Below are 13,737 nucleotides of genomic sequence, written 5' to 3' on the forward strand. Positions count from 1 at the left end.
AATGACCAAAAAAAAGGAAACAAAATGACAAAAAAAGGAAACAAAATGACCAAAAAAAAGACACAAAATGAGCAAAAAAAGGAAACAAAATGACCAAAAAAAGGAAACAAAATGAGCAAAAAAAGGAAACAAAATGACCAAAAAAAAGACACAAAATTACAAAAAAAAGACACAAAATTACCAAAAAAAAGGAAACAAAATGACCAAAAAAAAGACACAAAATGACAAAAAAGGAAACAGAATGACAAAAAAAAGACACAAAATGACAAAAAAGAAAACAAAATGACAAAAAAAAGACATTAGGTTACGAGGTCACTGGGTGCTAGCTCGAATTTTTTGGCCACTTTAGGTATAAGAGGTAACCACAACAAGATAAGCATGGCCTTGCAAAGATTCATTCCACATAGTAGCAAAAAGCTTTTTTTTGGCCAGAAACAAGGATACTCACATTAATTCCACATGCATTTTATAAAGGTTGTTCTCATCCAAAAGAACATCGTTTTTAAAAGGGTGTTTCATTGAGAGAAGCACACACCTTTCTAATACAATGGCACAATGCTGTTTTGCAGCTAAATCCCTCCCTTCCTGCAGGGACATCAAAAATGTCCATAAAAAAAGACACAAAATGACAAAAAAAGGAAACAAAATGACCAAAAAAAGGAAACAAAATGACCAAAAAAAAGACAGAAAATGACACAAAAAAAGACACAAAATGACAAAAAAAAGACACAAAATGACGAAAAAAAAGACACAAAATTAGCAAAAAAAAAGGAAACAAAATTACCAAAAAAAAGGCACAAAATGACCAAAAAAAGGAAACAAAATTACCAAAAAAAAGGAAACAAAATGACCAAAAAAAAGAGACACAAAATGACAAAAAAAAGACACAAAATGACAAAAAAAAAGACACAAAATGACAAAAAAAGACACAAAATTACCAAAAAAAGGAAACAAAATGACCAAAAACAAAGACACAAAATGACAAAAAAGGAAACAAAATGACAAAAAAAAAAGACACTAAATTACCAAAAAAAGACATTAGGTCACGAGGTCACTGGCTGCTAGCTTGAATTTTTTGGCCACTTTAGGTATAAGAGTTAACCACAACAAGATTAGCATGGCCTTGCAAAGATTCATTCCACATAGTAGCAAAAAGCTATTTTTTTGGCCAGAAACAAGGATACTCACATTAATTCCACATGCATTTTATAAAGGTTGTTCTCATCCATAAGAACATTTTTAAAAGGGTGTTTCATTGAGAGAAGCACACACCTTTCTAATACAATGGCACAATGCTGTTTTGCAGCTAAATCCCTCCCTTCCTGCAGGGACATGAACACTGCAACAGTCAAATCCCAGTCTTGCACAATCGAAAAAATCAACTGAACAGCAACTTATTTCCATGAATTATGTGTAAAATGATGTTAGAAAGTGAACATCTATTGAGTGACATCATCAAATCACTTCACGTCTTTTTAAAGCCTTTTATTTTTTTTAAACTTTTTTAATTTCCTCCATTGTAGAAAAATATGTATTTAATTAATTACGTGTATTCTTTGTGGATTTGATTGTAATTATTTGTTCTTTTATTTGGCTGGTATGATGTAATGGTTGTCCTGAAATGTTTTAATCCTTATTTTCCCATGTAAAGTACCTTGTTACTTTGTTTGGAAGGTTCTGTATAATTTAACATAATAAATGATTTATCAAAAGTCATACCTCACATTGTTATACTCTGTGCAATGACAGTAAAGGCTATTACGGTCTATTCTATCGTATTCTGTAAGTTAGTAACTGTAATTATGAATGAGCCCATAACAGTTCAAGTTCAAGACTGAAACATGTTCAAGGTGAACTGGCAGATATTTGGGAAGAACGCAGTTTTAGGTTCATCTAATTCCATTTGATTCACTTTAGGCTAAAGTCAGCCCAGCTACAATCAGTGGTGGAAGAAGTATTCAGATCCTTTACTTAAGTAAAAGTATTAATACTACAATGTGAGATTACTCCACTACAAGTAAAAGTCCTGCATTCAAAACTTACTGAAGTAAAAGTACAAAAGTATCAGCATCAAAATGTACTTAAAGTATTAAAAGTAAAAGTACTCGTTATGCAGAATGGACCCACTCGGATTGTTTGATATATTCCAAATATATTACTGGATTAATATTATGATGCATTTATGTAAGTAGCATTTCATTTTATCAAGCCAGGGCTCATTTTAACTACTTAATATGCTGTTATGGGGTTTAATTAAAAAAAATCTTATCACTTTAAATTTATCAGGATTTTCAAGTAACTAAAGCTGTCAGCTAAATGTAGTGGAGTACCAATAAGAAGCCAGAGCTCGCCATTTCAGTATTACACTGGCCAAAATGTGGCTGTTGCACCATTAAATGTTGTTAAATTTAACATATTTGTCGTAATTACTTCTGGCCATTTCTGGTGCTAGCTAGCATGCTACTAGCTAGCTAGAGAGACTGGAGGGCCAGTGATGAGATAAGAAAGCCAAGGTTGCATAGTTTGTGGATGTCAACCAGTGCTCTACTGGAAATGTTCCCCTTTTTTTTGATTTGTGAACTAACCAGTTGGGATCGTAATCACGAGTATAGTTGCTTGTTTTTCACAGTGTACTTTAGTTGAGGGTTGGAAAGGGACTGGGATAATTAGGAAGGATTAGAGGTTGGTTCTGGTTCATATTGGGGGTCAGAACAAGCATGGAAAGATCCTCAAAGTGTTGATAGTTAGGGTAATGTAGTGTTCATGACCATGTTCAGATTTCCAAGTGGAGAAAATGTTGGATATTCTAATGTTTTCAGTCATAAATGTGTTATTTTTCTTTTGCCAATAAAGTTTCTGGATCCCTGTTGGTGCCTCATTTCTAGTGGTGAATGCTGTCTGTGGTGCCACCAGAATGCATGCTGGGAAGCTCAGAAATAAATGGAGCTCATACACTTTATGACTTCGGACCAATATTCAATTTTTGCACAGAAACGCCAGTTTAACTTTTGTTTTTATACATTGTATCTTGTTCGTACCAAGGCTGTAGGTTTGGTTTTAGTCTCTGTGGGGACACGTCTGGGGTCCTAGCCCAGAAAGCTTTAAAGTATTAAACACTTCCTTTCCTCCAATGTGAATTTTTATGAACTAACTAGTGCCTTTTTTGCATCAATTTATGGTGAAAATGTCTTAATGTAAAGGAAAATACCACATTCAGGCATTGGATAACAACTCAAAAGATTATGGAATATAATATGGTATGGCTTTTAAGTCTCCTAAATTATTGTCAAATATTTATAATCCTGTAGATCAGCTTCTGTTGTCCCTGCTAAGTCAACACACGCGTAGGCATGATTTTCCATCTTTTATGTGTTTTATTCAGGACAATGCCCTCTTCAAATGTGAGCCTCATCATGTCTCTGACACATGTTTTAATTTGTAAACCCCTCTAGACTTACATGACTTAAATGTGTTTCAGCAAGATGTTCAAAACATTCTGCACATTCAGAATATTTGTCACATATTTGCTCTCTGAGGTTTTGAGGATATAGAGTTGGAATTTTACTACTTTCCTTCCTCAAAATATCAGTAAATTAATTTAAAGAAAACTCCACCTGCCCTATAGTCTAATGTGTTCTAGGAGAACAGAGTGGAGCATCCTTCATCTCCTCTATGTCTGGCACTAAGTAAAATATTTGCATGAGACGTGAGCTCCTTCCTTTACAGCCAATCCAGTGCTAGCATGCTGTTTTAGAGATACAACCTCAGGGAGGGAACATTGGAATTATCTGACTTCAATAAAAATATACAAATTGTTTGCATTATCTTTGGAGTGAAGTATTGGATGGGACAATAATGTCATCCAAAACTATTGGTTAGGACATGTCTTTACCAAGGTTCTAATAGTTTTGGATTTTGCAGTAATATCATCACTCCTGAAAAATCTTCTCCCCTCAGCAGTGATGATATTACTGCGCCGAGTCGAAGTGCTCCCAAGTGCTATTCCGCCATACATTATAGTTATCCTTTTTATCCGCTTAGAAAAGCGCCACGTTTTATTTTGTGTCGCCATACTTGGTGGTTTAACTACTCGTGTAGCTGTATTTAAATAGGGAAAACGTGGAGGAGTTTGGTCGCTTCTAACTGTCCATCTGTTTGGATCCTAATGAATGAACTGGGCTAAGCTAAGTGCTAGCCAAGTGGCGCCGCGCGCCAGGGCGATTGAGCGCACGCATTGAGACGCAAGAGGTCTGTATCAACTCGTCTTACTTGACCGAATAACATGTTTTAATATGAAAAAACGGTGGAGTGTTCCTTTAAATAAATGTACTTAGCTACATTCCACCACTGGCTACAATAAGGGCAGACAAAACATTCCCTCTGCTGCCAACCCTTGTCACGCCCTCGACAGACGGAGAGTGGAAACTATTAATGGCCAACAAAGCAGCTACACCGCCGAAAATGAAACTCTCACAGAAAAAAAGACGAGCTACAGAACACTTTGGTCTTGAATGGTGCTGCTCTCCTGCACCAGAAGCTGCTCTGTGAAGGACTATTCCCTCTAAATGACTGCTCGCTCATCACTGCTGAAACAAAATACTGGAACTCACACCACTTTGCTGACCTCACTTCCACATTCCCTGAGTATGTATGTATGCATGTGTGTGTGTGGTTGGTAGAGGCCTTTCAACTCTGTTGTGCATAGAGCTGCTAAAAGTTGCTTTGCTTAGCAGCCCCACCCAGGAGGGTGAGGTGCTTTTAGGCAGAACAGGAAACAAAGACTAACTCAGAGCAAGAAAAAGCTCGGAGCAGAAGGTGAAAACTTACTGCCAGAAACTCTTCGAAGCTGATCTTATTATCGTTGTTGCGATCCAGCTTCTGGATGATTTGTCGAACCACGTATCCAGGTAGGGCATGGCCAGCGTCTTTAAGGAGGTCATTGAGTTCATAATCACAGATATGTCCATCATTGTCCAGATCTATGAAGCACAGAAAGAAACATTAGACACCAGGACATTTGGTAAAACAAAGGCTGGAAAGACTGTGACATTATATTTATATATATATACACTACTGGTCAAAAGTTTTAGAACACACCAACTTTTCCAGAATTTAATTGAAAATGATGCAGTTTAATGTCTCAGTGTACTCTGAAATTAATGCACATTTGCAACATTTAAATTCTTTATTGAGCATGATAGTGTTTTGAAAATAAATAATTTTATGTTGGACTAAAGGACTAAAAAAAAACACAAAATGACCAATAAAAGACACAAAATGACAAAAAAAGACACCAAAAGACACAAAATTACTTACAAAGACATGAAAATAATTAAAAAATGGACAAAATAGCCCAAGACTCCATAGAGTTAAGTTGTTAACCCATTTCTTGTTCCCTGAAAAAGGCCTACATGTATAATTCTGAAATGTACATTATTTTCCAGTTTTGGTTAAGCTTACCTTTTTTTATTTACCTCTGGCAGTTCATCACTTACCTTTGTACCCTTTCAAGCTGTTCATTTGACTTGAACTGCTTGAATTTCATTAAAAAACTGGAAAAATTGGGGTGTTCTAAAACTTTTGACCGGTAGTGTATATGTATATATATATATATACACAAAATATGATAAACTCTTATGGTAACATGGCTTTAACTCACCAATTTTCCCAAAGATCTCTCTCATCTCCTCCATCTCCTCCTTCGTTATCTTTCCAGTCATGTTTCTGTGATTGACCTGAGGTGGTCAGCCAGAGAACGGTGGGACTGTGGAGAGGAAAAGACAACAGGCATCAACATGAGAGGAACCACAATTTCACCAGAAACCTCCGTTTTCTCGCCCTGAAACGTATCCAGACTGCTCCCTGTTCTGCTGCTCAGATAACAGCAGAGAGGGACCTTTCCTCTCCATCTTCTGTCTGGTCTAAAAGCTCTTATGTATCTTCACTGATCCCTACCCCTGCTGATCATATCTCCTGTTCCCTTTGCTTTCTCCCTTTAGCTCTTTTCCTTTTCCAAGCATGTCGCTCTCCCATAATCATTCATTTCCTGTTCTATTGTATAGCAAAGAGCCCATGCTGTAAAAGAAACTCTGCAGAAAGCTGCATTCCTTTGATGATTTTAAACACAAACCCTTTCTGACAAAGCTGTTTACTGCAACAGCATGTCCTCAAAATCTTTCATCTCTTGTTTTTTTTCCACAATTAAAATGAGATAATTGTATTTTATTGTTAAATTAATCTATATAAGCACACTGAACTAGCTGTAATAAAAAGCGATGGAGACTGAATCCAGTTTTATTTGTTCTGGATTATTTGTGAGGCTTCTGTGAGGGCTGCTTCTGTGAAATGTTAAGATTTTGATGCTGGTTTATCACAAGGATGTTTGGGTTATATATATACAGTGGTGGAAGAAGTATTCAGATCTCTTACTTAAGTAATAGTACTAATATAACACTATGAAATTAATCCACTACAAGTAAAAGTCCTGCATTCATAACTTACTGAAGTAAAAGTACAAAAGTATCAGCATCAAAATGTACTTAAAGTATCAAAAGTAAAAGTACTCATAAAGCCGAATGGACCCACTCACATTGTTTAATATATTCTAAATATATTATTACATTATTTGTATTGATGATTTTATGTAAGCAGGGTTTTAATTTTGTAAAGATATGGCTCATTTAAGTACTTAATATACTGTTTTAAGATTTAATAAAATAAAACAAGTCTAATCACTTTAAATTGATCATATGTTTTATGTTGAATCTTGACCTGGAAAGTAACTAAAGCTGTCAGCTAAATGTAGTGGAGTAAAAAGTACAATATTTGCCTCAAAATATAGTGAAGTAGAAGTATACATTTACAGAAAACAGAAACACTCAAGTAAAGTACAAGTACCTCAAAATTGTACTTAAGTAGAGTACTTGAGTAAATGTACTTTGTTACTTTCCGCCACTGTGTGTAGAGGACTTTTTTATATACATGTTGTTTTATCTCTATGGACCTTTTTTTCATTATGAATCAAGCATAATTTCAGTTAAAAGTGCAAAATCTTCCTTCTTCTTGTCTTGGTACACATTAGTCAAAATCATGACAGTCCCAGCTAGGCAAGAATCCTTGGCTTTCTTTTTTACTTTTTTACCCTTTTATTTGTCTTTTGTATCTCTAACTCTTGAGATTGAGTTTTTATTACTATTTTATTCTATTGTTTTTACTGTTTTTTTTATTGTTTTTATTTATACCCAGTTGTGTATGATTTATTCTATTTTAATAACTGTACAGCACTTTGGTCAACTGAGGTTGTTTTTAAATGTGCTCTATAAATAAAATGTAAATGAGTAAATGTACTTAGTTACTTTCCACCACTGTATATATATATATATATATATCTGTAGACTTTAACAGAGAAAACAGTCCTCAGCCAGCAGAAAGATTCATTTAAATGTGTTTAAACTCAATCTCCGTTGTTTTGCTCAACTAAAAACACAGTGTTCCCGAACTCCTCTGAGGAAAAGCAGCCATCTAAAAATCACAGAAAATCAGGAATTCCTCTGAGGTAGCTCCTTCCCGCTCTGTCGTGGCGGAGGAATGCATGAGGCCTGGCCCGTCCAGCTTCTCTTACAGAGGTGAGCAGGGTGTGCTGCCTCGCTATCGAAGGCTAAACTGGTACGATGGCATTCCTCTCCAACACAAGCGTTCAAAAAACAAAGTTGAGGTTTATACTGCGGTGTGCTCAGGATCACAGATTTTTCCAGAAGGAGAAGTGTTCCCTTCCTGATTTAAAGCACAGATTTGTTGACTTGCACAGTGTATTAGTCAGAAGTCCTGGGCAAGGCCGTGCGACACGTGGAAAACCATATTGGGAAATAGTTGAATGTCCAGTTAGTTAAATGAATTATAATCTAGCTGATTGTTAGTAATAAGTATTAATGCTTTAAGCCTGATTTAGTGATTTTCTTGGAGCGTGTTCACATCTTCATCGTCTTTCTGAGGCCACAGCAGCCTCACAGACACACATTCAAGCTGACAAACAATGAACAAAGGGTCCAGTAACCTTGCATCCTCTTTCATGAATGAACCTATTAATAGTATTCATGAAAGATGATTCAACAGTAGCCATGTGGTCTCTGAAATGTGACTCAGTCCCCATAATGCTGCACTACAAACTGATGAGATAACACTTAGCGCTACAAAATAAAATAAAAACTGTTTTCCAACAAAGTCAAGCGTATGAAATCATGTTAACCCATTGAGGCCTGAAAAATCACTGGGCGATTTTAAAATAAGCCTCTAATTTTCTGGAAATTCTGGAAAAATTCTGGGGAAAAAAGTGTCAACTCTTCTACTAAATAATAGATTTTTCAGCCTCTGTAGCAGATAGAAATAAAATTCAAAAAGGTATTTGAGAGCTTATACAAATACTACAAAATGACGTATCCGCTTTCCAGGCTTCAATGGGTTTATACAAAGAGCTCATTTCAATATAAAACTGGTTCTAGGAAGCAACAATAACAAGGCCTTTTTTGTCACTTTAATCAGCAGCAACTCTAAAAGAGATACTTGTAAATGCCGATCCATGAATCACAGAGAACAGAGTGTTTTTCTTCTGCAGAATAATACTAAATCAGGGCAAGTATGAACTCCTGACTAAACGATTAGGAAAATGACGATGCCAGTGTTGCTATATTTAACTTTTCTCCAAAAGCATGTGAAATGTGGCTGCTGAAGTCAGCCCATGCAGCTACAATAAGGGCCGACAAAACATTCCCTCCGCTGCCAACTCTTGTCACACCCTCGACAGAGGGAGAGGGGAAACAGAAGAGAGGGGTTAAGTACATGGAGCAAAGGGCACAGATGGCAGCGGACAAATGTGAGACGTATCAATGGTGGTACAGAAGAATAGCGGGTTTGTAACCGCTGTCACAAACCACAGCAATAAATCCTGTGTAAGGCTAGAAAATGAGTTCGGAGCGTCAGCCTACGGAGACAGTTGCCGTCTCTGACAGCTGGACTGTGTGTCGGAGAGAAGAGAAAATTCCTGCACTCTTCACTGCAGCAGTGAGATCCTAAATGGCTCCGAGTGGCTCATGTTTGCTTAAAAGCATATCAATAGTCCTGATAGACACATTATTGCAATGTCAGCACTTAGCTGTAGTGCAGTAGTGAGTTTTAGTATCACAAAAGTGTTGTCAAGTCAAAGTTTATTTATAGAGCACATTTAAAAACAACCTCAGTTGACCAAAGTGCTGTACAGTTATTAAAACAGTAAAAACAATAGAATAAAATAGTAATAAAAACTCAATCTCAAGAGTTAGAGATACAAAAGACAAATAAAAGGGTAAAAAAGTAAAAAAAAAAGCCAAGGATTCTTGCCTAGCTGGGACTGTCATGATTTTGACTAATGTGTACCAAGTCAAGTCAAGTCAAAGTTTATTTATAGAGCACATTTAAAAACAACCTCAGTTGACCAAAGTGCTGTACAGTTATTAAAATAGAATAAATTATACACAACTGGGTATAAATAAAAACAATAAAAAGAATAAAATACTGAAAACAGTAAAAACAACAGAATAAAATAGAATAAAAATAGTAATAAAAACTCAATCTCAAGAGTTAGAGATACAAAAGACAAATAAAAGGGTAAAAAAGTAAAAAAGAAAGCCAAGGATTCTTGCCTAGCTGGGACTGTCATGATTTTGACTAATGTGTACCAAGACAAGAAGAAGGAAGATTTTGCACTTTTAACTGAAATTATGCTTGATTCATAATGAAAAAAGGTCCATAGAGATAAAACAACATATATATAAAAAAAGTCCTCTACACACAGTGGCGGAAAGTAACAAAGTACATTTACTCAAGTACTGTACTTAAGTACAATTTTGACTTACTTGTACTTTACTTGAGTATTTCCATTTTATGTGACTTTATACTTCTACTCCACTACATTTTAGAGGCAAATATTGTACTTTTTACTCCACTACATTTAGCTGACAGCTTTAGTTACTTTACAGGTCGAGATTTAACATAAAAAAAATACATTTAAAGTGATTTGACTTGTTGTTTTTTAATTAAACCTTGTAACAGTATAATAAATAGTTAAAACGATCCCTAACTTGATCAAATTACATTTGATTACTTGTGCTGCTTACATAAATACATCATAATATTAATCCAATAATATACTTGATATATATAAAACACTCTGAGTGGGTCCATTCTGCATAACGTGTACTTTTACTTTTGATACTTTAAGTACATTTTGATGCTGATCATTTTTTACTTTTACTACAGTAAGTTTTGAATGCAGGACTTTTACTTGTAGTGGAGTAATTTCACAGTGTGGTATTAGTACTTTTACTTAAGTAAAGGAGCTGAATACTTCTCCCACCACTGTCTACACACATCCGTGTGGGTTCACAATGATGCAGATCATGTGATATCTAGCAGTAGCATAACAAGAGATACTGGACTAGCTTTGTCTAGCTTCTCTTCAGTTATCCAGCTCTAGTTTAACAACTACATATCACACATATAAAAGCATTTCTTTCCTAGCACCAGCTTTAATTGTCAAGCCAAAAATAGCACATTGACGCTTTTTTACAGTCGCCTTTGATGGATCTTGCAGTCAATTTAAAGCAAAGTGCTGCTCCCAGATGGCTCAGTTAAACGGGTAGACCCGACACACCCCACCCTGTCACTGTTTCATCCACACAGTTACATGGGAAATGTGAGGCACACAAATAGATTGGGCACCCATCCCAAGTGTGGTCAAGTTCATATGCACACACCCAACGTAAGAGTCTGCAAAGAACATGGACATTTTTACTCAGATGTGAGTCAAAGTGACTCATAAACACCAAACAGTCTGTGACACCAGCCCTTTATTTCCTATTCAGGCTGTGTGGATAAGATAAGCACAGCCACACTGACAGGTAAAGGAGCAGGTGATGACAACAAACACTGAACGGTGAGTTTGTACAATCACATAACACGCAGCTGCAAGCATATCACCCTGGGCTGGGTTTAGCTGTGTTATAAAAGCTCAAAAGCTAGGGTATATGGTGAGTCATTATGAAAATATTCAAATGAAATTGTCCCTTGATAGTATCCCAAATTGTGAGCAGCTAATGTTAACAATTTGCTCTCTCTAGAACTGCGGTTCCCAAACGTTTTTAGCCGTGCACCCCCTTCTATGTCCCAACTGGGTTGACGCACCCCCAATCCCCCACACCTTCAAAAAAAACAAAATGCAATAATATTTTTTATAGCCATATTAAAGGTGGAGGATGATGACAGGCTCAGGATCAGAGGCAGAAAGCAGATCAGTTGGAAAAACGTTATAATATTTTGAGCCGCGTTGAACAAAAATTGCAGCAAATTTAAATGAGCGTGGAGCTAAACAACCCCGTCATCATAACACAGGCTGGAAAATGATACAAGAACAAGAAGATAACTTCTTCTACGCTTCATTATAAGATCAAAAACAAGCAAAAATGACCAAAGATGACACAAAATTATCAAAATAGACACAAATTGACCAAAAATACATGTAAAAATTACCAAACAACCAAAAAATAGATGCAAAAATGAACAAATAATGACACAAAATTGAATAGCCTGTATTTATTAATTAAATAATAACACGTCTTTATTGTGTAGGGGAAAAAAAATGTAATTGTGTCATTATCAGACCGCCATTACATTTTTCATCTCGCGCACCCCCAGGGGTCCACGCACCACACTTTGGGAACCCCTGCTCTAGAACACTACATTTCCCCAAATGAAAGTTCTAGTAAAGGAGGTAGCAGGTAAAAGAGAGAGACCTGTTCTAGTGAAGGTGTAAACCAGGAATCTCTACTAACAATTCCTAAAGAATGTCATTAGACAGGTTCCTGCTGAATCAGTTGGGTTGGGCTGTTACTGCTACAGGTAACCAGCCACACCTACACGGGTTTGCAATTACACAACAAAAGCGCCGTAAAGCATTATCCTTTAAATGCTGCATAATTACAAAGCAGTTACTATAAAATACCTCCCTTTACTCATGCACACATCACCTGTGCCCTTGAGCAAGACACTGTACACCTCCCTACTTCAACGCCATTGTTACGTTGTGCTAGCAAACTGGGAGGAGAGGACCATTTATCTGTGTACAGGCCAAAAGTTTGGACACACACCTTCTCATTCAATGCGTTTTTCTTTACTTTCATGACTATTTACATTGTAGATTCAATCATGGCTTCACAGTATCGCTGAGGAGCAGAATTTAATGTTTTAACAGGACCTAGTTAGTGCAAACATTTTATTTTTGGTGACATTTTTAATGAGACATGTCAAATGAAATTTGATTTTGACATAAATATCACAATTTTAAGCTTCGTTTTGATTACTTTTGGAACCTATCGTCCGTTCAAGAACTGTGGGAAAGTTCAAATTCTGACGATAACACCGGTTTTTACAGTTTCTTTCTATGTTAAACTGTGTATTTTTTAAAGTTCTTAAATTTTTTTAATTCTTTTAAAGAAAACATACATTTGAGGGCTACTGAAGCAGCCTTTTTAGTGCCTTTGCATAGTCACAATGGTGCAAAATTTGATGTAATGCACAATTCACATAGAAGGAGTTCATTTTTAATCATCAAAACTATGAATGAACACATATGGAATTATGTACTTAACAAAAAAAAGTGTGAAATAACTGAAAACATGTCTTGTATTTTAGATTCCTCAAAGTAACCACCCTTTGCTTACTAGAATATAAGACTTCTTTTCAGTTATTTCACACTTTTTTTGTTAAGTACATAATTCCACATGTGTTCATTAATAGTTTTGATGAATTTAAATGTCATGAAAATAAAGGATTGAATAAGAAGGTGTGTCCAAACTTTTGGCCTGTACTGTAGATTAATGACTGTTAACACTATTCTAATTGGATTTGGCTTTAAGAAAAACCCAGAGGGAGCTAACATGTTTTTTTTTGTTACAAAACTATATAAAATAAGCTAAAGAAAAACAAGAAAAAGTCAAAACAAGTGCAGCTGATGAGTAACTTGATCACTTTCACCGCATTGGAAAAAAAACCCAAGTGAAGACACCTGTTTAAATCCTGACAGCACAGAAAGTGGAGCAACCTGTTCAGTGGCACAGGTGTGTGAGTGTGTCGGGCGGAAGCTAAATGTGAACACACTCCCTCCTCCTTCTTGACCGTCTGGTTTGTCTTTACAGTGATAACATCACACACGTAACGTCTGTATTTAAAAAAAACACACCCACAGTACAGTTGGTGCTCTCATGTGGTTCTGCAGGATGAATAAGGGAAACTCGCATTTTACTTCAGCTGATGTAAGGCATAGCGCACATACCACACATGCACATTCATGGGCAATTTAACCACACCATTCAAGTTATAGACAGCCACAGCTAAAATGATTTACAGCCTTTTTTCCTTTCGCACAAAAGGACGTGCAAACAGCACTTTTCCACTGCTGACACAAGGAAGAATATGGTTTATTTGCTGAGTCATGTTGTCAAATTTAATGCATTTATAATTTAAAAACGTTTTTAACATCGTTTTAACAAACGTTTTTAACATCTCTATCGGTTAAGCCATGGTCACCTAACACATATATATATATAAAAAAAAAAATTGCTCTTCTTCTTCTTCTTTTCTATTCTTTTCTTCTTTAACATATAGCACTCCTGTAGCAATGACAGTTAGCTCTTAAAGTTCTGTACTTAC

The 13,737-nt window shown here is 36.0% G+C and overlaps 1 protein-coding gene across 1 annotated transcript in view; it reads right to left on the bottom strand.

Annotated features, from left to right (window-relative positions):
• Positions 1-13,737, bottom strand: part of LOC131986364 (plastin-3-like) — a 31,774-nt gene that overhangs the window by 16,616 nt on the left and 1,421 nt on the right. Inside the window, exons 2-3 of the mRNA XM_059351271.1 lie at positions 5,660-5,764; positions 4,828-4,979 (exon numbers count right to left, since the gene is read on the bottom strand). Coding sequence (XP_059207254.1) covers positions 4,828-4,979; positions 5,660-5,720 — 213 coding nt within the window. The 5' untranslated portion in view covers positions 5,721-5,764. The remainder of the gene's footprint in view (positions 1-4,827; positions 4,980-5,659; positions 5,765-13,737) is intronic.

Source organism: Centropristis striata, chromosome 15, assembly GCF_030273125.1.
Source record: "Centropristis striata isolate RG_2023a ecotype Rhode Island chromosome 15, C.striata_1.0, whole genome shotgun sequence".
Taxonomy (NCBI): Eukaryota; Metazoa; Chordata; class Actinopteri; order Perciformes; family Serranidae; genus Centropristis; species Centropristis striata.